General features: G+C 33.1%; 1 protein-coding gene and 1 pseudogene across 9 annotated transcripts; one reads left to right on the forward strand and one right to left on the reverse strand.

Moving 5' to 3' along the window:
• The first annotated feature begins 1,839 nt into the window (after positions 1-1,839).
• On the forward strand, positions 1,840-17,296 carry LOC137831755 (uncharacterized). Of its 8 annotated transcripts, none has more exons than XR_011084478.1 (21): positions 1,845-1,985; positions 2,913-3,019; positions 3,544-3,610; positions 3,756-3,914; positions 4,913-4,978; positions 5,076-5,165; positions 5,316-5,621; positions 5,769-5,866; positions 7,506-7,541; positions 7,620-7,740; positions 7,874-8,110; positions 8,352-8,447; positions 8,576-8,641; positions 13,537-13,575; positions 13,709-13,843; positions 14,290-14,651; positions 15,132-15,225; positions 15,443-15,634; positions 16,176-16,299; positions 16,526-16,570; positions 16,825-17,296. XR_011084478.1 is itself a non-coding variant. In XM_068639561.1 (20 exons), exons 2-19 carry the CDS (start codon positions 3,000-3,002, stop codon positions 16,272-16,274), a joined length of 2,283 nt encoding a protein of 760 aa, XP_068495662.1. In that variant the 5' UTR covers positions 1,845-1,985; positions 2,913-2,999; the 3' UTR covers positions 16,275-16,299; positions 16,825-17,296. The 8 variants fall into 8 exon arrangements, 3 of the variants coding, with proteins under 3 accessions (XP_068495661.1, XP_068495662.1, XP_090159365.1); XR_016521424.1 differs by having other exon boundaries at positions 1,913-1,985; positions 2,913-3,448; XR_011084477.1 differs by lacking the exon at positions 3,544-3,610 and having other exon boundaries at positions 1,842-1,985.
• A 2,572-nt stretch (positions 17,297-19,868) lies between these two features.
• LOC137833510 (benzyl alcohol O-benzoyltransferase pseudogene) lies at positions 19,869-21,946 on the reverse strand (annotated as a pseudogene). The gene is made up of 2 exons (XR_016521756.1): positions 21,708-21,946; positions 19,869-20,771 (listed from the first exon to the last, which is right to left on the reverse strand). The product of XR_016521756.1 is annotated as a benzyl alcohol O-benzoyltransferase pseudogene (transcript).
• Between the last annotated feature and the right edge of the window lie 3,950 nt (positions 21,947-25,896).

Raw genomic sequence — 25,896 nt, forward strand, 5'->3', positions numbered from 1 at the left:
GTCACTCTCCTTTTCCAAAACTTTCCCAAAACTTTGACATCAAACACGACTCAAAACGGAAACACTAGTCTTAAAACTTGATGTTGAAACTATTTTGCCTTGTTCCATACCCACATTGTTCTATTCAGATCCAAATATTTAAGCCCTTAAATTTATCTATTGTTTTCATAAATAGTTTTACATTCACAGCACAACTATTTAAATACTTAAGCTATTATTTAACGTATTTAATTTCTTTAATTTTTTTTATTAAAAAATACATACAGTTTTATTAGCTAAAATTTATTAAAATTACAAAATCAACAGAATTAAATAAGAAATATATTCTTTAAATGTGTGATTTTTAATAAGTTTTAATTAATTAAAGAAAATAATATTTTTTTTATATATAGGAATTGAGTTATAACAAATATCTTGATCAACTACACTCTTTATTAATAAAAAAAATGTTTAAAGCGCACTTAAAAAAGTTTTTTTTTTTTTTATAAAAGCTTTCATGTTAGACATTATTATGCAAACATTTCAGCTAGACTCACACCTCAAATAACAATAATCATCTGTCATCCCATGAAAAAAATATTATCAAAGTAAAATAAAATATGGAGGACTAGACCAAAACCCATATGTTAACAAAAACTATACATAGTAAAGTATACCTATTCATAAAGATTTTTAAGAACAGGTTAAAAGGAAACTTATTATACCAATGAAATGATTATCTTTGAATAAATCCTAAATTAGTTAACTTATCAACACACACATTCTCTTCACGAAAAATGTGAGTAACCATAAACCTGATTTTTACAGTAATTAAGACAAATATTCCATCGATTATGAAACATCTACGGAACATTAGGCCTAACAGTTGTAAATACAACACAAACCAAGACATTATCACATTCATTCAAGCCAGACATTAGTAAGCCCCATATTTTGAGTTTCTTCCATAACATATATAACTTCACAAAACTCAGCAACCATAGTAGTCTGAACTTCAAGAAACGCAGGGAAAACACAAATAAACTCCATCATACTCCTACGAAAAATACTTTCACAAGTAGCAAGACCAAATACCCTCTAGTTGCCCATCAATGTTAATTTTAACCCAGTATGGAAAAGGAAATTCCCATCTAACCGGAAGAAGACAAAAAACTTTACCACTACGAGTATTAATACCAAAAAACTTAATCACGATGAAATCCAATATATCATTATTCATTGAAACTTTAGACGAATTTTCCACTAGACAAGTTAAATCTTTAACTATCGAGATAGTCCTAACATAATTTTCTCATACACCATATCATCAAAATAGAAAAAGTTATCATAACAACCTTAATCAATTTAATTAAATGACTACCATCACACTTAATAAAATAAATAGCATTTAAAAAAGGTTTAAGTAAGTTAATATTTTCTAAAACTCGACGTAATTATGACCATGGTTTCCCAAATTTCAGAAAAAAGTTTATTTAGTCTTTTAAAATTGAAAAAAGAGTTTCTAAACACGGAATTTAAAATGAATTCAAAACAGATTTTATCCTACATCCATAATTTAAAAAAAAACCTTTAAAAGTAGTATTTATAAATTAAAATCATATTATTTTAATGTTAGAAAAACTATTTAAAAAAAATGAAAGGAACAAATTAATCCCATTTTAGAAAGTAAAAACTTATCCATCCTTAAAATATATGCTGTTAAATTTTTTAAAAAGATAATCCGTTTAGTTTTATTTAATGAAACGCAAATTTAACATCATCGGGCATAAGCACAACACAAGTGTAAAGACCATCTTACCCTCAATTAAGAAGGCTCAAAACGGGTCAGAGGATCTACCAATCTCAATGCCCATATTTTTACACCCACGTTCGCTGTCCTCACCTTACCTCACCCTTCTCTCTCTCTCTCTCTAACCTTGAAACGAAACCTCGCCACTGCAACGAACACAACCACTTCAAGTGCTCCCAATTCCTCACTCATCACGGTTCGTTCCTCTTCCATTTTCTCCCTCTCCAACTCCATTTACTTTTCTTCCTTTTTTGTCTTCTTTCAATTCCACACACCAATTTATCGCATCTCATAATTGCTCTGTTTTAGCTTATACCTCTTGCGAACTGTTTAACCTTCTGATTGCCTTCGTAGGGTTATGGTTTCGTTTCCTCATCTTTTATTCTCTCTTTTTTCCTCCCTTTCCGTTAATTCTGTCTATGATTTGGGGTTTTTGGTAGCTTCTGCGTGTTCGTGTTCCTATGTTATGACTTTTAGGTGTGTATTTGGTTATTGATTACGTAACTCTGCGCTTTTATTTGATTTGCATTGAGTATTCGCTGCGTTTGGTACGCGATTATGCTTTGACTTCAGATTCAGACAGTGTTGGAAGAACGACTTTGAACTTTGCCTGGATTCTGAGGTTGACTAGGAGTTATTGTAAGAAATGATGTAGAGTGTTTGGGAACCTGTTGAGAAGTTAGACAAGGAACCCATAACTATTAGCTTCTTGAAGCTATGACTATTACCCCCTTAGTAAATGTGAAAAACTACGTCTGGACTTGTAGATTTTAGTACTAATATTTGGGATATTGAGACGACTAAGCTCCATCTTTTATGATAGCTGAAAATATTTGATAATAATTATCTACTGTTACATATAATTCTTTATGGTTGTTTCTAGGAGCTCTCACATTATACGGTTTGGATGTGTCTGTCATTAAATGTGCCCCTGAGAGAGTTTTTCTGCACAGCAAGCTTCCCTTTTTTTAAAATAAATGGTCATAATCCATAAACTGCTTCATTTTTTTTTATTATTTATGCAATTTGAAATGCTCCTAAGTAGAATTCCTGTTAATGGCATTGCTATCTCAGTTTATTCCCTGGGTTATTTTTTAAGCTATGTGATTTATTTACATCTCAGTTTCGGCAATGCACCGGGTGGGTAGTGCTAGTAATGGAAACAATTCAACTCGTCCTCGCAAGGAGAAGAGATTAACCTACGTGTTGAATGATTCTGACGACACTAAGGTGAACTCATTATATATTTATGTATTTTATTTGTTCCAGGGAAATAGACAAGTTCAATGTTTGATTCTATTAGTTGCATCTTTATCGTTGCAAAATTTTTATTTGATTTGTGTTTATCTTTTAAATAGTTGAACTTGATTGGATGTTTTTAATGAACACAATTATTTCTTACTTGGATGGAAAATATTCTTCAAATTATATGGTGAATTCCCACTTTGGTCCCTGCAAGATTTTTAAACTTAATGTTCTCCTCGAAAGGTTAATGACGTTAAATGGTGCCCTGGTGTGAATATTTGGGTCAATTGGGTCCTAGTAAACAGTATTTTCTCAAGTTTGATTTTAAAACCTTTTCTTTGAGAGTCAAATGGACGTGAATCGTGATCACCTTTGGAGGACCAAATTGATGTTCCTATAAAGATCAAGATGGAGGTTTTCCCTACCTTGTAATATTATTTTGTCTTTTATTTACGTTGACCCATTTAGTGGTTTGCATATTTTGACCTTCTTTTTAATATTTTCCCTAGATTTTACTTTCTGATCAATCAAAGCCTCATTTATAGTTCATATAGCACTTGGCTTCTTTTCTGCCAGGTACTTAGCATTTTGCTGTGAAAGGTGTTATTGTATGGATTTTCTTTAAATCAAGATTTATTGTTTTGGTTGAAATTCTTTCAATTTTGATAGTATTCTTGGTTGCACGGTCAAGAATTACTTCTAAGTTGACTCTTTTCTGCAGCATTGTGCAGGAATAAATTGTTTGGCTTTACTTACATCTGTATCATCTGACGGGTCTGATTATCTCTTCACTGGGAGTCGAGATGGCAGGCTAAAACGATGGGTACTAGATGTGGATAGAGCAACATGCTCGGCTACCTTTGAATCTCATGTTGATTGGGTACTTATGTTCATTTTTCATTTTATTTTTCTTCTCTTCCATTTTTTTTGTTTACTTCTTAGTTCTAATATAGTAGCTACTGTTAGATAACCATGTTTTTTAAATCTTGATTACTTGATTAAGCATTATCTGCAATGGATCCCCTACCCCTTCCGGTTTTTCTTGCACAAGGCATTTTTTGTATGGACTTCTGTTACATTTTTAATAATGCTTTCTTTTATAAAAGCTTTATGCTCAATCTCAGATATGAGATAAAAAGGTGTAAGGAAATATATGATGTGACATAGGAAAACAATTGACCATGCCATGTGCATGCCTTATTCTTTAGATCTTATCATCTTGGTTATGATTTTGTGGGGGCTGTATTTGATGTTTTGATTAAGATGAGTTGTGATATTTAGTATTCACCTTCATACGTAGGTTTGTAATGGTCTGAATTTGATATAGAATTTTATTTATTTTATATTGTAGAATTTTTCATCAGACATCCTTTCACCCAGTCTATAATGATTTGTTGCGTTCTTTTGTCTTGAAGTTTAACAAGCTTAATTCTATTAGAAAAGATATGGTTTAAAAGGAAAAGGCAATGAAAAACCATTGGTTCTCATGTGCAAAAATTTCTAAAACTGCAAGTGTAAGTGTGAAACTAAATTTGATTGAGTATTGTATTGTGTTGTTTGTGTTAGATAAATTATCACTGTATTCTTTAACTTCAGTTTTAGGTTGTCTTTTTGTCACATTTCCATCTCTTATATTGTAAAAGTCATAATATCCTGCAATGTATCCTGGACATTTTTTCCTTTAAAATATCCCCCTTTTTTTCTAATTAATTTATGTTACTAGAAAAATTCTGCAATCTTTGTTCAATATATCAACGTTCCTGAACTTATAATCATTCTTCTTCTTTTATGTTTTCTCCCTAAAGTCCAAATCCCTGTTTGGCTGTTTCATTAGCATTAAAGTTAATTGAATATGTAAATGCTATTTTAATCTTGCAGGTTAATGATGCTGTTCTTGTTGGTGATAGTACACTCGTTTCTTGTTCTTCAGATACAAACCTTAAGGTTTGTTAATTGCTAGCTTTCTTTGTTCCGACTAGTACTTGCTCTTCTGAAATTATTCCAGTAATTACATAATTATTTACTCCTTTTTATATGTTAGCTATGGAATGCCTTGTCCTTTGGAACTTGTACAAGGACTCTCCGGCAACACTCAGACTACGTTACTTGTCTTGCAGCAGCAGGAAAAAATGTAATGTACAATCTTATGTTTCTTATTAAGTGCATAAGAAAAAATCATTTATTACTTCTGCATGTTCCACATTGAAATGGATAGATACTTTGGTTGAATTATCAGTGTCAAGTCCATTCTTTGATTCTTTAATAGTGTCATGCTTTTTAGAGCAATATTGTTGCCTCTGGTGGCCTTGGTGGGGAGGTTTTTATATGGGATATCGAGTCTGCCATTGCTCCTGTCTCTAAGAGTAATGATGCTACGGGGGATGAATCTTCAAATGGTATCAATGGTTCTGGCAACTTACTACCATTGACAAGCTTGCGTACTATTAACTCAAATGACAATATGTCTATGCACACTACTCAAACTCAGGGATATATTCCAATTTCAGCCAAAGGCCATAAAGATTCTGTCTATGCTTTGGCTATGAATGAAAGTGGAACAATTCTTGTCTCTGGAGGCACAGAAAAGGTACAATGTGCCATATGCTCTACTTGTCAAGGCTTCTTAGTGTTTTGATGTTAGAGTTGGTTTGTTTGCACTGTAGTAGCTTGAGTTATAGGGAATTTGTCTCTGACCATGGTTTATTTATTCTTCCATTTTTCTTGGGTTGTCTAGGTTGTTCGTGTCTGGGACACAAGGTCAGGATCAAAGACCCTAAAGCTAAGAGGGCACACTGATAACATCAGGGCTCTGCTTCTGGATTCTAGCGGCAGGTTTGTGGAGTGGATATCCGAGTTTAGTTGCAATTTTCAGTTTACATTTATATTTTAAAGTTGGTAACTTGCTTTCCCTCCTTTTGGTAATCTTTTTAATATCAAAATTCTCTCATACTCTCTGCATTGATCTTTCTCATTTGACATTTCTATTTTCCCACAACATATAGGTAATAACTAACATGAATAACTTATCACTTCCGTTGGCTAGGTTACAGTGGACTTATTTAATAGTCAATCATATGGTGGATGAAATTCTGTTGGGTTTTCATTTCTTTGTATGCAGTCATGTATCTTTTCATTGGATAAGTTTGTTAAGGGTGAGTTTTGTAAGTGAAAAAAAGTGGGGAAGAGGAAGGAAGGGAAAAAGAAAGAACGAAAGTGGGTACTTTGGTAAGGGAGAAGTGTGAAGCAATAAAAATAATCAGCATGGGACCAACTTTTATTTTTGCACGCAAAACAACAAAGAAAAGTTGGGAAATTTGTCATGAAGCACAACATAATCCATTATGTTGTGATAAGGGTGTTCCAGTTATAAAACACTCCCTTAATCAATTATGCAGGGCCCATAATCAATATGGGGGCTTGAGTTTTTTTTTTCAAACCTTATTTTGATAATAAATAAATAAATAATATTAATAATAAAAAAGAAAAATATCATTGTAAAAGTAAATTCTCTTCAACTAAACAACCTTCATGTTTTATGGAGTCCTCTTGAACTTGTGAAGGATCTATTCAACTCAAAGAAAGAAAAGAACTCTCCATGTAGTTGCATTGATGATAGGTACGGCAAACTCCATAAGAAAATAATAAGTAAAATGAAAAATTAAAGTGCAAGAGGATTTACCACTTGAAGAAACTATTCAAGATAAGAACCACAAGAAAAGTATCATACTCTCAAGACACTAAAATGTTACAAAATTATATTTCATTCAATTTCAAGTGTGAACATTACACGGGAGAATCCCTTTATTTATGGATAGAGAGGGGTTCAAGAACCATCCAAAGAAACATTTAAAGAAAAGATAACAACCCATTGCGAATGCATCTTGCATGTGGTGTGTACTATTGCTGGTGATATGTGGAGGATGTTATAATTTCCACATGATGAAGTGGTTAGGTACATGAACTTGCTTAACCTCCTCAATGAGGAGTTAGTTAAGTGAGTTCATGTATCTTCCCACTTCTTGTGCTCATCTCCAGCCTTCTAGAAACTACTAGAATATTCTAAAAACTTCCAAAAAGTTACAAATAGAAACCACTAAAGTATACTAGAAATTCCAAAATGAATTTAAAGTATTATGCTTTCTAATTTTCTGTTCAAGCTCTTTCAGCTTCCTAGTAAATCTTCCTTTGAAATTTTTCTTTATTTTTCATCCTTTTTCTCTTTTGCCACATCCCTTGTAAGAACTCCTTGAGAAGGATCTTCTCCTTCCAACCTCTCATCTTCTCCTTGAAGTGCTTCCTCTTCATATGATCACATCAATTTCTACTCTATTTCTCACCTATTTTGTGTTCTTTTCTTTTCTACTCATTTCCTCACACTCTATTTCTTTCCTTCTTACCCAACATATCCTGTTAAATTAAATATGTTTTCTCCAACAAGTCAGCTGTGATTTTCCGATTTTCATTATTGCAGATATTGTTTATCAGGATCTTCAGACTCTATGATAAGGTAATGCACGTGTATGGAGTTATAAGCATTTGTATTTGTTTTGTTTTTGGTTGACTAATAATCCATCTTTCTTGATAGGCTTTGGGATATTGGTCAGCAGAGATGTGTGCATTCTTATGCTGTTCATACAGATTCAGTTTGGGCACTTGCCAGCACCCCAACATTTAGTCATGTTTATAGTGGAGGGAGAGACTTTTCAGTGAGTGCAATCTTCCATCAAGATTAACATCAAACTATTTTTTTATTATTACATTATGCATAACTTGACATCTCCTTTTTACGTTTAACCTGTGAACCTCATTTTCTAATGCACTATTCTTTTATATCCTAAGTTATACTTGACAGATTTGCAAACTAGAGAGAGTAGTTTGCTCTGCACCGGCGAGCACCCTATTCTTCAATTGGCTTTGCATGATGATAACATATGGGTTGCATCAACAGACTCTTCAGTTCGCAGATGGCATGCTGAAGGATGCAACCCTGAAAAGATTTTCCAAAGAGGCAATTCCTTTTTAGCAGGAAACCTGTCTTTTTCAAGGGCAAGAGTGTCTCTAGAAGGATCTACCCCTGTATGTTACATGCATTTTTGAAAATAATTACCATCTGACATTGCTCTGAGTACTCATACCAGTTGCATATGAACATCTGTGTATTAAGCGTGTTAGTTTACATATCTAATATTAGTACTTCCACTTTGTGCATATGACAATTTGTCTTAACAAATTTTGTTGAAAATATTTTTCTTTGGTTCTTTCTGTTCTGCAGAACTAATAACTGTCCTTTTGTTGTCAAAATTAATAATTTTAATAGGTTCCTGTATATAAAGAACCTACCTTAACTATCCTGGGTACACCTGCAATAGTACAACATGAAGTTTTGAATAATAAGAGGCATGTGTTGACGAAGGTAATAGTGGTGTTTTCTGGTAATTTTTTGTGCCATGCATATTGATAGTTCCATTGTGTCATCCATTTTTGTGTGAAATTAATATCCTTTCTGTTACTTTCTTAACTGGTTAATAATTCTCTGTATAGGATGCATCTGGTTCAGTGAAGCTATGGGAGATTACCAAAGGTGTTGTGATTGAAGATTACGGAAAGGTGACAACTTATTGAATTTTCATTTTCTAACATGCATGGTATTAAAGGAAAAGAAAGAATAGGGTAAATCCCTTGTGTATATTGAACACATAGGGTTATGTTTATATAGGAAAAAGAAACATATGGGCTAAGCCCATTACATAAATATGAGATATCTAACAATATCTATAATATCTCATAATATCAAATAATATCTAATTATATCTAATAATATCTAACACTCCCCCTCAAGCTGGTGCATATAGATCATATGTACCCAGCTTGTTACAAATGTAATCAATCCTAGGTCCTCGTAAGGGTTTAGTAAAAATATCTGCTAATTGATTATTTGAATTAACAAACTCAGTCTTGATATCTCCTGATATAATCTTTTCTCGAATGAAATGACAATCAATCTCAATATGTTTTGTCCTTTCATGAAAAACTGGATTTGAGCTAATATGAAGAGCAGCCTGATTATCACATATCAGTGTCATTTGACTAACCTCTCCAAATTGCAATTCTTTAAGTAATTGTTTAAGCCAAATAAGCTCACAAGTAGCCGAGGCCATAGCTCTATATTCTGCTTCTGCACTAGATCTTGCCACAACACTTTGTTTCTTGCTCTTCCAAGAGATCAAGTTATCACCAATGGAGACACAATAACCAGAAGTTGACCTTCTATCAGATGGAGATCCTGCCCAATCAGCATCTGAATAACAAACGAATTTAGTATGGTTATTATGACCATATAACAAACCTTTTCCAGGAGAGCCTTTAATGTACTTCACTATACGAATGACTGCATTCCAATGATCTTCACATGGAGAATTAAGAAATTGACTCACCACACTGACTGCAAAGGAAATATCAGGACGAGTAACAGTGAGATAGTTCAATCTTCCAACTAATCTCCTGTACTTCTCAGGATCTGAAAGAGGCTCCCCCTGATTGGGTAGAAGCTTGACGTTGGGATCCATGGGAGTATCAACAGATTTCGAATTCATCAACCCAATTTCCTCCAAAATATCTAATGCGTATTTTCTTTGAGAGATAACAATACCAGTATTGGATTGTGCTACCTCAATCCCCAAGAAATATCTGAGTTTGCCAAGATCTTTGGTCTGAAAGTGTTGACAAAGGTGTTGTTTTACTTGTGAGATGCCATGGTGATCACTGCCTGTAAGAACAATGTCATCAACATATACTACAAGATAGATACACCCAGCACTCGAGTGACGATAAAAAACTGAATGATCGCCTTCACTGCGAGTCATACCAAATTGTTGAACAACATTGCTAAATTTTCCAAACCAAGCCCTAGGAGACTGCTTGAGGCCATATAAGGATTTGTGAAGACGACATACCAATCCAGAAGACTCCCCCTGAGCAACAAAACCGGGAGGTTGCTCCATATAAATTTCTTCCTGCAAATCCCCATTAAGAAAAGCATTTTTAACATCCAGTTGATAAAGAGGCCATTGTTGAAGAGCAGCCATAGCTATGAATAAGCGAACAGAGGCCATCTTTGCTACTGGAGAAAAAGTATCACCATAGTCTAAACCAAAAATTTGGGTATAACCCTTAGCCACAAGACGAGCTTTGAGACGATCAATAGTACCATCAGGACCAACTTTGATAGCAAAAATCCACCTGCAACCAACAACAGATTTCCTAGATGGTAAAGGAACAAGTTCCCAAGTTCCATTATTCTGAAGCGCATTCATTTCATCAAGCATGGCCTGACGCCAACCAGGATGGGCTAAGGCATCACCTACAGATTTTGGAATGGAGACAGAAGAAATAGACGAAAGGCAGGTATAAAAGGGTTGAGATAGTCTATGGTAACTCAAAGCAGTATAATGTGGAGAGGGATTACGAGTAGAACGTATACCTTTACGGATAGCAATAGGAAGATCAGGTTCAACAGTCGGAGGTTCAACTATAAGAGCCGGAGGGGGATGAGGTGTTGGCACCAGAATAGAGTCTGCTGATGGACGATGAGACGGTTGACGACGACTATACACCTGAAGAGTTGGCGGCGGTGGTGAATTGTTAGGTGCACTAGGCACAACAAGAGGAATATTAACTTGATTAGATGAAGAAATTGAAGGAGAAGGACAAGACTTAAAGTAAAGGGAAGATTAACTGAAGGTGACATCTGCTGAAATAAAATAACGGTTTAAAGACGGTGAGAAACATTTATATCCTTTTTGTGATCTAGTGAACCCTAAAAAGACACATTTGTGTGACTTAGGAGATAATTTATCAAGACCAGGACTAAAATTATGAACAAAACATGTGGACCCAAAAACTTTGGGAGGTAAAGAGTGGAGAGGGTCATGTGGAAATAAAATAGAATGAGGAATTTTGTTATCTAAAACTGAAGATGGCATGCGATTAATGAGATAACATGCACTAAGAACAGCATCACCCCAAAAACGCTGAGGAACATCACCATGGATTAAAATAGTACGAGTTGTTTCAACAAGATGTCTATTCTTACGCTCAGCTACCCCATTTTGTTGAGGTGTATAAGCACATGAAGTTTGATGAAGAATACCATGAAGCCATAAAATTTTTAAAAGAATGAGAAAGATACTCACGTCCATTATCACTGCGCAAAATTCGGATGGAAATTCCAAATTGATTTTTAATTTCATTGTAAAATATTTGAAATATAGAAAACAACTCAGAACGGTTTTTCATTAAAAATACCCAAGTACATCTTGAATAATCATCAATAAAAGTAACAAAATACTGAAATCCTAAATTAGACTTAATACGACTTGGTCCCCAAATGTCAGAGTGAACTAAGGCAAAAGGAGATGAAGCACGTTGTGAGACACTACGAGGAAAAGAACTACGAATGTGTTTCCCTAACTGACACGACTCACACGATAAAGTAGACACATTAGACAAACTTGGAACAAGCTGTTGCATCTTGGCAAGACTAGGATGACCCAACCGAGCATGAATGAGAGATGGAGAATCCATAATTGCGCCAACATGTGCAGAGATCTGTAGTTGATAAAGTCCATGAGACTCACATCCGGTGCCAATCATCCGTCCCGAACTCCGGTCCTGTAAAGTAACAGAATCTTTGGTAAAAGAAATAACACAGTCAAGGGAACGAGTGAGACGACTAATGGATAATAAGTTAAATGGAGACCCAGGGACATAAAGAACATTATCAATAGATAAAGATGAAAAAAGATTAATAGTACCAACACCATGTGATGGTACCCTATATCCATTGGCCATGGTAACTGAAGGTAAATAACCCGTAGTAGATAGGGAAGAGAAAAAAGATTTATTACCAGTAATGTGATCAGTGGCACCTGAATCTAGAACCCAAGGGCCATGGGAAGTGGAGTGAGTGAGGCCAACAAAAGATGTACCTGAATGTGCAACAGAAGCCGTGGAACTAGGGTTCTGACGATCCTCATACCATTTAAGAAATTCATTGAAAATAGCAGGCTGGCTTGGGGTAATTTGAGCAACCGCAACAGATCTAGGAGGACGACCATGTAAGGCATAACATCTGTCAATTTTGTGGCCAAGTTTGCCACAATGGTCACACTTGTGACGCCCTTTGCCCGGCTTGTGAGGGCGAGTACGATCATTATGCTGAGATACTAAAGCAGAAGAGTCATCAACATGAGACGTTATATCAGCGGTGTGTTTACCTGGCACGCGCAAAAGGGTAGAACAAGTGGAAGTAAAATTGGGCACAATAGGAGATCCCAAAATTTGATCACAAATGTGAGAATAATCATCAGGAAGACCATGTAAACCCAATAACATGAAGAACTTGGATCTTTGTTCTAGTTCTTGAGAAGGAGTAGAGGCAGGAGGTAATAACTCATTAAAATCATGAAGAAGAGCATGAAGTTTACCTAGATATTCTGCCATTGTACCATCAAGACGTTTGGGAGCAACAATTGTGAGAAGATTTTGACACACTCTATAAAGACGTTGAGTATCATTGGTGTATAATAATTTTGCTTGTTCCCAAACTTCTGAACATGTTTCATAGGTACGAAAAATTTGTTTTAAAGATGAGTGAATGGTCGATTTGATAACAATGCATAATTGAGCATCAATTTTTGACCAACGAACAACCTCATTTTCAGCAAGAGTAGGATGAGTAAGATGATCAACGTAACCTTGACTCTTAAGCCATAATTTAATATCTGATGCCCAAGTGTCATAATTGGTTCCATCCAATTTGTCAATGGAAAGATGAACATTGACGTAATTAGTATAAATAGATGAATCCGGCATAATGACTGAAGAAGAAGCCATAGTGGCAGCGGAAGCGGAAGAAGCCATAAAAGATAAGGACAAATCCAGTCACCGGTTAATTGGCGGGAGCAACAAAGATGAAGGCTCCGACAGCGATTCCGGCGAGATTCCGGCGGCGTCTCCGGCGAAGGTCCGGCGAAGGTCCGGCGAAGGTCCGGTGAAGGTCCGGCGAAGGTCCGGTGAAGGTCCGGCGAAGGTCCGGCGAGACAGTGGGGGTGGTGGCTGGAAAATTCCAGTGAATAGTGGATTCACCAATAAAAATTAAACCCTAAACCCTAAACTCTAACCTTATGCTCTAGATACCATATTAAAAGAAAAGAAAGAATAGGGTAAATCCCTTGTGTATATTGAACACATAGGGTTATGTTTATATAGGAAAAAGAAACATATGGGCTAAGCCCATTACATAAATATGAGATATCTAACAATATCTATAATATCAAATAATATCTAATTATATCTAATAATATCTAACACATGGGAATCTTATTTGATAGGGAAGTAGATTGGCTGCAATGAGTTATATTTTCACAAATTTCTACTATAGCTGATGATAGGACTCATGTGTTCCTAATAGCTCATGCTTTTCTTGTGGACTATCTATCTAGGTTTCGTTTGAGGACAAAAAGGAAGAGCTATTTGAGATGGTACGATTACCAACTTAAGTCATGGATTCCATTTTTAATAATTATATTTTTTAGTTGGTAAGAAAACATAATGATTTCCAGTAGTTTTTTTTTATTCAAGCTGACTTTTAATTTTCTTCTGATGCTGCTTTAGGTTAGCATTCCGGCATGGTTCACCGTGGATACCAGGCTTGGAAGTTTGTCAGTTCATTTAGACACTCCCCAATGTTTTCATGCAGAGATGTACTCAGCAGATCTTAATATCGTAGGCAAGCCTGAAGATGATAAGGTAATGACTTTGTTATCACGAGTGATGTACCTGGCCTGATCTTAAATTCCTGATTATATTAATTTTTCTCCTATTTTTTGGTATGCTGTAACAATTATTGTCTACTTTTATGCAACCATTTACTTGCTACTGCTGGCTATAGTTGATGTCTAGTCTTGTGCAATTGTCAACCAATTTATCTTCATGGGATCCATTTTAGTGGCACATAACCATCAAACTATCTTTCTCCGAATTGTTACTCAATCTGAAATGATTCCTGTCACTATTCCTAGTATAGTGGACGTGGTGGAAGTATTTAAGTTTCTTTATGATCTGTTGAACTGACATTGGCCGAGTTCTGTTATGCTCTTCTATAGTTTCAACTTTCAAGAAATAATACAATGACAATGAAAATGTTTTCATTAGTTTTCTATCAACAATTCATAAATGCCTGGTATTTTTTGCAGGTTAATTTGGCTCGAGAAACCCTTAAAGGATTACTTGCTTCTTGGTTGAGAAAACGAAAGCAAAGATCTGGATCCTCAGCTCCAGCTAATGGGGAGTTATTATCTGGAAAGGATACTGCTTCAAGAAGTAGTACCCATTCAAGAATTGAGGTTGATGGTAGTTCTGATAATGATGCTATGGTTTATCCTCCGTTTGAATTCTCAGTTACCTCCCCACCTTCCATTATTACCGAGGGCACTCATGGAGGTCCATGGAGGAAAAAAACTACTGATTTAGACGGAACCAAGGATGATAAAGACTTCCCCTGGTGGTGTCTGGACTGTGTTTTGAATAATCGGTTACCTCCCAGAGAAAATACTAAGTAAGTTTACCTTCCTCTTCAATTTATCCTTCCTTAAAAGGTTGCTTTTAAACACATGGTAGTAGTTGAAAGTATTAAACCATGCTTGTGACAATTTGTTTATTAAGTTAATGTAGCATAATTTCCTAATTCTGATGATTAATATTTTTTAATCACATGAAAAAAAATATGGTGGTACTTAACATGCCTCTTGTAAATGACATCAATTGATATATGGTTAAAAAGTCAAAGGAATCTATCTTTCTATTAATTCTGTGGTATCTGTTGACTTGGAATCATCGATGTACTCAACAACACAGTATCTTCAAACCTATTTTGTACTTCTAGTGTTTATTTCCATGATCATGTTAAATTATTTTCTTACTTTTATAGATATAGATTAGCAATGGTCATGTCTATGAATTTGAATCGGAGTATGATGTAATCTCAGACTAGTTACGTATGCTCACTTTGATATATGTTCTTTTGTGATAACCACAGATGCAGTTTCTATTTGCAACCTTGTGAAGGCTCTTCAGTCCAGATCCTCACACAAGGGAAGCTAAGTGCCCCACGTATATTAAGAATTCACAAAGTAAGCTTTTATGTTTATATTAATTGACAATTGGTGCTAATAATTGCATTAATAATATTTGGATGTGTTGTTAAGATGCCTTTTATCATGCTTTCCAAAAGTATTATTTGTTTTGAGTTTTTGTGCGTGCATGCATGTGTAGATTCTGTACACATTTTTCTCACGGATGCTGATGCATTTTTGAATGATCAACTTTCTCTTCTTTTGGTTGGTTTAGGTTATTAATTATGTAATAGAGAAGATGGTGCTTGACAAACCTGTGGATAGCTTAAATGCTGAATCTAGTTTTTCCGCTGGTCTTGCTGCGTCACAGTCACAGCATCAAGTAGTTGGCGATGGATCTTTTCGATCTGGATTTCAGCCTTGGCAAAAGCTTAAACCTTCTGTTGAAATATTGTGCAACGACCAGGCAAGCAATATGTTCTGTTATAAGCGATCTTATGACAGTGTAGATAGTAGGTTAAGAATTAATGACAGTGTAGATAGTAGGTTAAGAATTTAAGTATGGAGAAAGTCTGTTGAAATCCAAAAATCTGTTCATCTTATGATATTCTCTGAAGATAACATCTGACATAGCAATTTAATTTAGGCCGGTAATTACAAAATTCAATTACAAGATATTGTCTAAACTCCTTGTTCAGCCTTGAGTATTGTATTTAAGTCTTAAAATAGATCACATTGCTTATATTTGATGTCTAGTTTTGACTGTTCTTGTGTGTTACCAACTTTTTTTTCAATTTCATATTTTTAAGCAAGTTTTTTTTTTTTTTTTTTATCTTACTATGTATGCCTTTGATTGGTTTGAGGATGATTGCAATTTTTTAAAGATTGTTTGTCCCAAATTGATTCAATGTTTTATTTGGTTCACTGTTGGCTTTGCTTTGTATGATATGCTATTTTTCATTAAAATAATGTGCATTTAGCCAACTAGCTTTTTGGTTTATTTTCAGGTGCTGTCTCCTGAAATGAGTTTAGCCACAGTGCGAGCTTATATATGGAAGAAATCAGATGACTTGGTTCTGAATTACAGACTAGTTCAAGGCAGGTGACTACAAATTGCATGATGCATCAGAGGTGGGTAATTGAAACTTGGCTTTTCTGAGCTACAATATGATATTAATGCTTTTATGAATTTTCATTCCTGTATTTTTCGTATTCTGTAAATGTTATTTACTGCCAACTGGAAAGAGGAAATAGTTATTTTAGAATAGTATTTCTTTTTTAAATGATGTGAATGTTGATATAAGTGATCTTTTTGTTGACAAAGCCTAATTTTTATATATAATTTGTTCTCTTTCAGATTGGATGAAAGTTGGGTTTAACCATGTCTGAATGTTCATTATTGGTACCACAAGTAACTTTTAAATTTTGATGCATTGCATAACCATTTCTTCTGCTTTCTCACCTTTTACGTAAGTTTTACATATAGAAGAAAAATAAGTTGGAAGAAAAATATTTTCACTTTGTATACTGAATTTTGTTTTTTCCAATACACGCATCACCTAGTGGGATATATGTGTGTGTATATATATATGATTTATGTTTGCCATTTTGGAAAGCATTGCAGACCTTATAATGAATTATGATTAATACTTGCAGGTTTTCTTGTGATTATGTAAAATACTTCTGGGCACGAATTCTTCTTGGGTTACCTGCATTGAATTGTGGTATTATAGGAATTTGTAAATTTTGAGCCGTCATTTATCACCAAATTTAGTGACATTCTCCAAAGCTGCTTTGATAGTTTTTTCTTTAGTGGAGATTTGTTACTGTAAATTTTGAGCTATATCTAGCCGGCAGGCATACTTGTGCTGGACACGGCATCGTCTGCATCTGGCATGAAGAAGGTTTCTTAATTGACTCTTTTGAGAATTAGTAGGAATCATACTGGCATAGTGGGGTGCTTTTCAGGAATCAGGTAGTTTCATTTAGAGATGACAACAAAAACACTGTAAATTTGAATTGTGCGTTAAATATCTGGCCATATAAATTATGTTGTCCAGGTGCATATATACTTAGTGAAATTTTGTTAATTGTTAATTGCTAATAATATTATTCTCATTTCTTCAAATTAGTCATTTGATATCCAGTCTGAGTGTACTCAATATGCAATTCTGATAATTGGCCACTGACAGGCATTATTAGTTGAAACTGTAACGCTGTTGATTGTAGCTATGGCTTCGTTTACTCAATGGTTTATATTTCGAATTTATACTAAAAAGGTTGTGACTGATGATCATATTCTTCTGATAATTGTAGCTATGCTTTTATTTTATGTATGTTTGTTGAGCGAATAAATGCTAATTATGGAAACTGCATATTAGCATAGTGGATGGTAGTTTTGCCCCCAGGCGATATTTACTTTAATCTATTGGTGCCTGCTATATTTTAAAGCTACCATTGGTAGCACAAGTCATATTGCAATGATAGAGGTGTAAGTTTTCTCATTTTATTAATGTTCTAAGAGATACTAATGCTCGGTTTGGATTTGGCAGGAAATTTGTAGGTTGTGAGGATTAGAGAGGATAGGTGAGACTGTTTGGATTGATGAATGATAAAGTGGATTTCTGATAATGATTTATGCTGTGTTTGTTTCTAGGTATGAGGAGGGAGGAGAGGGAGAGAGTGTTTCTTCTGTTTGTTTTAGGGGTTTTGAGAGTGTGGGAGTGGATGATGGAGGTGATGAGAGTGATTTTTCAATCTTCACAAAATGAAAAAATGTGTTTTTTCTATGTAGGATTATTGGATTTTACCCAAATATTATTGGACATGCATTTTATTATAATATACAATATACAAAATTATATATTACATAGATTTATTTAACAATTTTTTTTTAATTATACTATTAATAATAAAAAATAATTATAAATAATAAAATAAAATTATAATATCAGTAATATATATAGTTATAAAAATAAAAATATATATAATAATAAATATTATTTTTATAATTTTTAATATATTTAATAAATTTATTTCAATTTAACACAAAAATATTTTCTATTTAATTTTTTATTTGTTACTGAAAAATACAAGTAATTATGTATATTATATATTAAAAAAAATTAATTAATTCAAACTATACAAAAAAAATATATCATAATTCATTATTCAAATATTTTGTAATAATAAGGATAGTAAATTTACATTTTACATCTTTAAAATAATTTTTAAATTTTCTCTCAACTATCAAATCACTTATAAATTTCAATAAACTATCATCACAAATTCACTCTATCATTCCTCAATTCAAACAACCTCTCTAATCCTTACACTTCATCTTTGATCCTCACAAATTCTTTCTCTTTTCTCTTCAATAATCCTCTCCTTAATCCAAAGACAATATTAATGAGATTTGTGAGTGATGTGATAGTTGGGAGAGAATTTAAAAATTATTTTAAAGGTATAAAATGTAAGTTTATAAATTTATCTATATTATTAAAAAATATTTAAAGAATGAATTATGATATATTTTTTATTTAGATTTGAGTTAATTAATTTTTCTAATATATAATATTCATAATTACTTGTATTTTTTAATAAAATTTTAAAAAATATAATAGAAAATATTTTTGTGCTAAATTGAAATAAATTTATTAAATATACTAAAATTTATGAAAATAATATTTATTATTATATATATTTTTTATTTTATATAACTATACATGTTTTGTTGATATTATAATATTTTTATTATCTTTATTATTTATAATTATATGTTATTAATAGTATAATATTTTTAAAATTATTAAATAAATTTATGTAATATTTATTTTTATATATTGTATATATAATTATAATTATAATAATAATAATAAAATAATTAATATTATTAATAGTTTGAATAATTTATATTATTAATAGTTAGAAAATGTATGTAAAAGGTATGTGGATAAAATGTAAAAATTGTATGTAGTATCATTGCAAATCTCTTCATTTATGTGAAAAATAAAAAAAATGCTCCCACCCTCTCCTTCATCCTTTTCTCCACTTAAACAAACACAATAAGCAATTGCTCCTCCTCCCTCTTCATTGCATATATCTAAAAACAAACACAATGTAAGAAGAGAAAACGAAGCAGAAACCATTATGAGCAAGCAAGGAAGACTTTCCAAGTATTAATACTTTTTTAGTCAAATATAAAATTTAGAGAAAAACTAACTTTGTCAACAATAGTAAGCATGTGTAATATTTTTCCTATTCTGTAGTAAATTATGTTGTAAATACTTAAATCTCTCATGTATAAGGACCAAATTAAAAAATTTCATTTCCCCATGTTCAAGAATGTTAATTTTTTTTATTGACAAAGTGTAAGAGCGTTGTTTATAATTTTTTTTCCAATTGACATACATGGACACCACATTGTGCTAAGTATCAAATATCAATGAAAAAGTGGAATCAAGCAAACGATGAAGGCAAAATCATAAATATAACTGACATGAACTCAGGACCATGTTCCACCAATCTCTATCCTTCTTTAGTCAATCTTTAAAAGAACAAAACATTGATTTGCTAAAAAAAAAGTCCATTGATATTTTTCACAACAAACCAGTACAATGTTCTTCAGAATACATAATAATGATATAACACACTATATCTACTTCTCTTCTCTATATCATGAGAATGACCTAGGGTGGACATTATAAAGTGCTTTGAGGTTGATTTTGGTTGCAAAGCATGTGATTAAACTCTTTGGCAAACCTTTCCATAGCTTCCGCAGGCAAGAAAATCGAAAATATTATACCTTCTTCTCCCTTTCCATTCTTAGCCGAGCAGAAATACGATATTCCTGGAAAGCTCCCAGCCCCAGCTTGGGCCACTCCACCATACACAGCCTTACCCCAACCAAAATCCACTGCTCTAAGATTCACACGTGCCAAATATGACACAATACAAGACCTCACAGTTGTGAATAATAAACTTCGTCCCTTCATCACCATCAGGTCTGCAACAGACTGCAAGTACTCTTCTTTCATCTCACCTTTCACTTTATTTATTAACTCCACCGCATACCCAAATGGGTTTCTGCAAAGCTTTCCTGCACTCGTTACTGCCGCCAAATATGCAAAGGCATTGCCGTAGTAACCATCCGGTAGTGGAGGATTGAACCGACCACGTGCATTGACTATGCACATCATGCGAACATCCTCATCTGCCTCTATTTGCATTGCTTTTGTGCGACACCGTCATAGGCATGCTGTGATAAGATCAAATGTGGAGCAATGTTGAAGGTGTTGGGGAATCAATTTGCGAAGTGCAGCTATGTCGAGGGTTCTAAAGAAGAATGATCGTTGAATCAAGTTGTGGTTGGAAGAAGGGAGGTTATCTTGGATTTGCTCGTATTCGCGATGGTTAAATGTAATGCGAGGTGGATCTCTTGCCATTAGAAGTTCCCTACCCCATACTGGTGCAATGGAAGGTTTGGTTACTCCTCTAGCTATTTCGGCCCAAGCGTTAATGAATTGTTGGTAACCAAAACCATCAAACATAGTGTGGTTGAAGCGAACGACTAAGATGAAACCACCACACTTAAGTCGTGTTACCTGCATTTATGTTCCATCTTCAATAACTAAAAGAAACAAGCTACTTATAAATGTTTTAATTAAATTCTCACATCCATTACCAAATTAATATATATATATATATATATATATATATATATATATATATATATAAGTAATCACTTAGAGTGTGTCACTCGAGCATTTATTTAAGTTATCTGAGTTTGAGAGTTAGTTAACAATTTCTTCTCCAAATTGAAGTTGTGAATATTTTTACTTTATTAGAGTACTTACCATAACTTCTGCATTAAAAAATAAATAAGTAAATAATAAATACAATAAGATTTTAAAATGTAGTTCAACAGTATTAAAATAGGAGTTACACTGATTATCTCAGCCATAAATTATTGTATATTTATTTAAATTAAAATGAATTTAAAGATTTTAATAAAAAGTTCTAATCTGAATTTTAATATTCTCTTAGATAGGCAACACAAATATTTATTAATAATATTATTCAATTAAAATAATTTTTTAATGTTAAAGGGATAAAACAAAAATTTAACTGCAGATAACTACAACCAAAAATCAACTTAAAATTAAAACCAGTGGAAAGCCGTGAAACTTACATTTTATAAATTAAAACAATTTTTTTCCCTTACTCATCATGGATTTTAGATAACTAATATCAAACATAAAATAAAATTAAACAAATGATAATAATATTCATTAAAACGAAAGCACATTTGAATTCCTAAGACTCCCAATTCAATAGATCTGAAATCTAGACTAGAAAGCACATTTGAATTGTTTTTTATATTTTATTTTTTAAAAACAAATTTCAAAACATGGTGGATTTTGACAGAATTTAATTTGGAAGTAACATATAATTATATCAGAATTTCAGTTTTTAAAATTTAAAAAAAAATCTAAAAAATGAATCAAAATGTTCTAGTTTGATGAGTGTGCGTAGTGAACCTGTACGAGTAGAAGGGGAGTGTCGGTAATTTGTTGTGAGCCAGGAACATCGTACAGCAGTTCATCAAAGCATGGAAATGGAGGTTGGAGAGAATCACCAAACTCAGCCAGTGTGACGTCAGCATCACCCTCCATGAACATGGCTCCTTCTCCAGTGCAATCCACCATTAATTTGCGTTGAGGTCCCTCCCTAAGCCTACCTGCAAATGGGTAATAGAAGACAAGTGTTTGCGACAGTGCTTGCCGAATCACTTCAACTGGGTCTTTCTCTGTCATTAACACTCGTAGGACACTTATCGGTGAAGTGTTCAATTAAAAGAATATTTGTTGGATTTTTGAAAATTCTAGCACGGTTCTAACATAGTTTTAAAAGGTATAAATATAATAATTTTCTAAAAACTCAATTTTATTGTATAAATTTGTATTATAATTATAAAAATAAGGAATAAATTCTTTTGAACCAGTCATGAAAAATATCTTCTTGCTTCCAAAAGAATTTGAAACATACTTTTGCACATAAATATTTATTTTTCAATTTATATTCAAAATTATATAATATATAGATCCGTGTCCCTGTATCCTATATTTTTTAGATTATGCGTATTTTCGTGTCTACATCGTGTCAGTGTCTGTATCCGTATCTGTGCTACATAGGTTCTCATCAAATAAATTAGAAAGGGTGGTGATATTTTAATACGAAGGGAAATGATGTTTTTGAAAAAGTTGTATAATTCTTGATGTTTGATGTGATAAGTTTAAATATAAATATATATAATATTAAATAAATTTTTAATTAAATAATATAAAAAATAATAAAATAATAATATTAAGAGTTCTAACGTAATTATATAAAAAAATATGGATGTATCATTATCCTACAATAAAATATATACACTCTACACACAAATAAATGATTATTTTAATTATATTTATTTTATTTTTAATTAAAAATATTATTATATTATTATAATTAACTTGGCTGTCAGATGTATGGTTTAATGTGTGGGTGTTAAAGTAAACTTTTCCATTTCTAAACACGTTTTTTAAGAGCAATAAATTCGAAATACATTTTTCATAAAGAGTTTTGATACTTTCAAAATTATGTATGCAATAAGTTGATAATGGGAGAGAAAAATAACTTTATGTATATATTAAGTTATCATTGACAATTGAAGATAGAAATAACTTTTTATGTATACAATCATTGATAATTGGAGAGAAATAACTTTTTTATGTATACAATCGTTGATAATTGGAGAGAGAAATAATTTTTTATGCATTAAGTTTATCCATTAAGTTACAGTTGACAATCAAAGAGAGAAATAACTTTTTATGTATGCAATAAAATAAGTTACCGTTGACAGGTGGAGAGAGAAATAACTTTTTATGTATACAATAAGTTATTGTTAATAATAAGTTATTTGTTAACAATTGAATAGAGAAACAACTTTTTATAAAATAAATAATTTTAAAATTATATTAGTAAAATCACAATTATAAGTTGGTCTCCTTCAATTTATAATAATTAGAATTTTTTTTTAAAATAAATAATTTTAAAATTATATTAGTAAAATCACACTTGTCAACTAATCACCTTCAACTTTCGGTGCTGAAAGCAATATTTTTCAAACTAAAAACACTCTTAATGAAAGTATATTTCTCTTTGGTGTAAAATAAGTCATTCTCTTTCATGATAACATAAGAAATTTTCTACCAACAATTTTTCTTTTATTATCATTATAACAAACTAGCGAAAACACAAACACTATTATATCTGTGTGTATTTATATTTTTTATTTTTATTATTATTATATGTATATTATTATTCTCACAATAAAAAATATATTAAACAAATTTAAATTTATAACACAATAAACATAATTATATTAAAACAATTACATCCTTTGTTTCTTTCTCAAAACTTATAAATCACTAATTTCTAAGATGAGATGAGAAACTCCCCAATAACAAACTCTAAATATATATTTTTTTTTCAACAAAGAATTAATTAAATTAAAATAGAGACACTTTAGGGGTATCTCAATCCTAATACAAAGAACCATAAAACTAATTCTACCAGCTATTTAAAATAAACTACTTCACCAAACACACATTGGCTCCAATAAAAAACAACCCCAGCAGCCTGCATAATAGTCTTCACACCAACATAATGGTATCTTAATACCTAGTATAGATACGCACTTCAGACTTCCCTTTCTCTTTTAGCTACTCCTAAAAGTTGTACCCAAACATCCCAACTAAAAACCAATGGCTGAATAGAGCCCTATTACTAGATTACAATTCCAATCTCAGACTAACAACAAAGCATATAGTGGAATAACCCTTCGTAGCTACACCAGTTCAGGAATTCTTATAAAAAACATTAATCTTAAAGCCACTTCCAGCTTAGTCTTCATCTTCATGCCAAAGCCTCCCCACAAAAAAAGTGATTCCTCTTCCTCCACCTTACATAACAATAAAAACATAATGAAACAACTCCTCTTCCTTCAATGTACTTCCTCTCTTTCTACTCCCTTTTACTGGGAAAAATTATGCTCCCCACAGTTGAGCCTGCATCAAAAAAGATAACCTTCCCACCGCACAAGTCTAAAACATTGAATCAAGACAGATAACTTCTACAAGCATATTACAAAACGTCCGACCATAACATTCATCAAGTACAAAGATTATCCAGACTCCTGTAATTTGCGAACAGAAATATGTAAAAGGTTAGGCAAACAAAAAGACAGAGATACCACCCTTACCTTGTTACCATATTGATGCATGTGAAAGGTGATAGAATCCAGTCCGAAAAGGAGAAAGTAACTCTCTTATCTTTATGTTTCATCCAAACCCAAGATTGTACTTGTGCCATAGTAAAAATTTCCTCTACATCTACCTTTGCTTGATTAAAGGTGACCCTATTTCTATGCTTCCATATAGTCCATACAATTGAGACCCACAAACTCATCCAAAGTCTATTGCCTTCCTTATTAAAGCAGATGCTAGAGAATTGTTCGAAGTGATTATTCAGCACTATGTGATTCACCGAACAGATTCCCAACCAACTAGAGCACATATTCCACACTTTACTTGACTCCCTACATGAGAGAAGGATATGCGTAGAAGTCTCCTCTTCCCTTCCGCATAAAGCACATAAAGTATCCCTTAGTGGCACACCCCTCTTATGCAGATTCTATTTTGTCGCGATCCTATCCGAAAGGGCTCTCCATACAAAGAACAAAGCTGAGGGCATTGCCTTCAGATCCCAGAGAGAACCAAACACTGATACCCCCCCTTGCCTATAATTAGCTAGCTTATTATAAGCAGATTTAACCGAGAAAGAGTATGATGGGGGTCGTTCCATAACCTTACATCCTCATTATCTGGTTGAAATGACGCCATTGATATTATTGACATGAAGTCATCTACCAAGGTCTTCTCCCATTCAAACCATTCTCTTCTCCAACTGAACATCCACTCCCACCGATCTATATTCCATCTGCCAAAACTTCCGATAGTCTTGTCTTTAAGCACAGAGTTGTTGTACATTCTTTCATACCTTGCTTTGAGTTGGCCAATAGCTAGCCATTCATCTTCCCAAAATTTGATCTTGTCCCCTTTTCCAGCTTTCCAATATGTATTCTGTTTAAACCAGTTGTCGCCTTGGTCTGATAGTCCAACTCTAGATAAGTCATTCCACCATCTAGATGTGAGCTTATTTCGATTCGGTGTACATGAATTCAATAACCTCCTCAAATCATACTTAGATTCCAAAACCTCCTTCCAAAGTCCACGCTCATTGGAATCTAACCTCCATAGCCATTTTGCCAAGAGAGCCTTATTAAACAAGTCGATACGTTTAATGCCAAGACCACCCTCTTCTTTCGCTTTACAGATATTTTCCCAACTAGTCCAGGCGATTTTCCTCCCTTCCTTTCCCCACCCCCACAAAAATTTCCGTTGTAGCTTAGTGATTTCCTTACACACTCCAGTTGGGGCTTTAAAGAAGGATAGATAAAAGAGTGGAACGACATTTATAACAGATTTTATAAGGCAGACTCTTCCCGCAAAGGATAAATTCCTACCCTTCCATACAGACAAATTCTTTCTTATCTTTAATAACACTGGTTCCCAGAAAGAACATCTCGATGGGTTACCACCTATAGGTAACCCTAGGCAGGTGAAT

The sequence above is a fragment of the Phaseolus vulgaris genome, chromosome 6 (assembly GCF_051622355.1).
Source record: "Phaseolus vulgaris cultivar YP4 chromosome 6, ASM5162235v1, whole genome shotgun sequence".
NCBI lineage: Eukaryota > Viridiplantae > Streptophyta > Magnoliopsida > Fabales > Fabaceae > Phaseolus > Phaseolus vulgaris.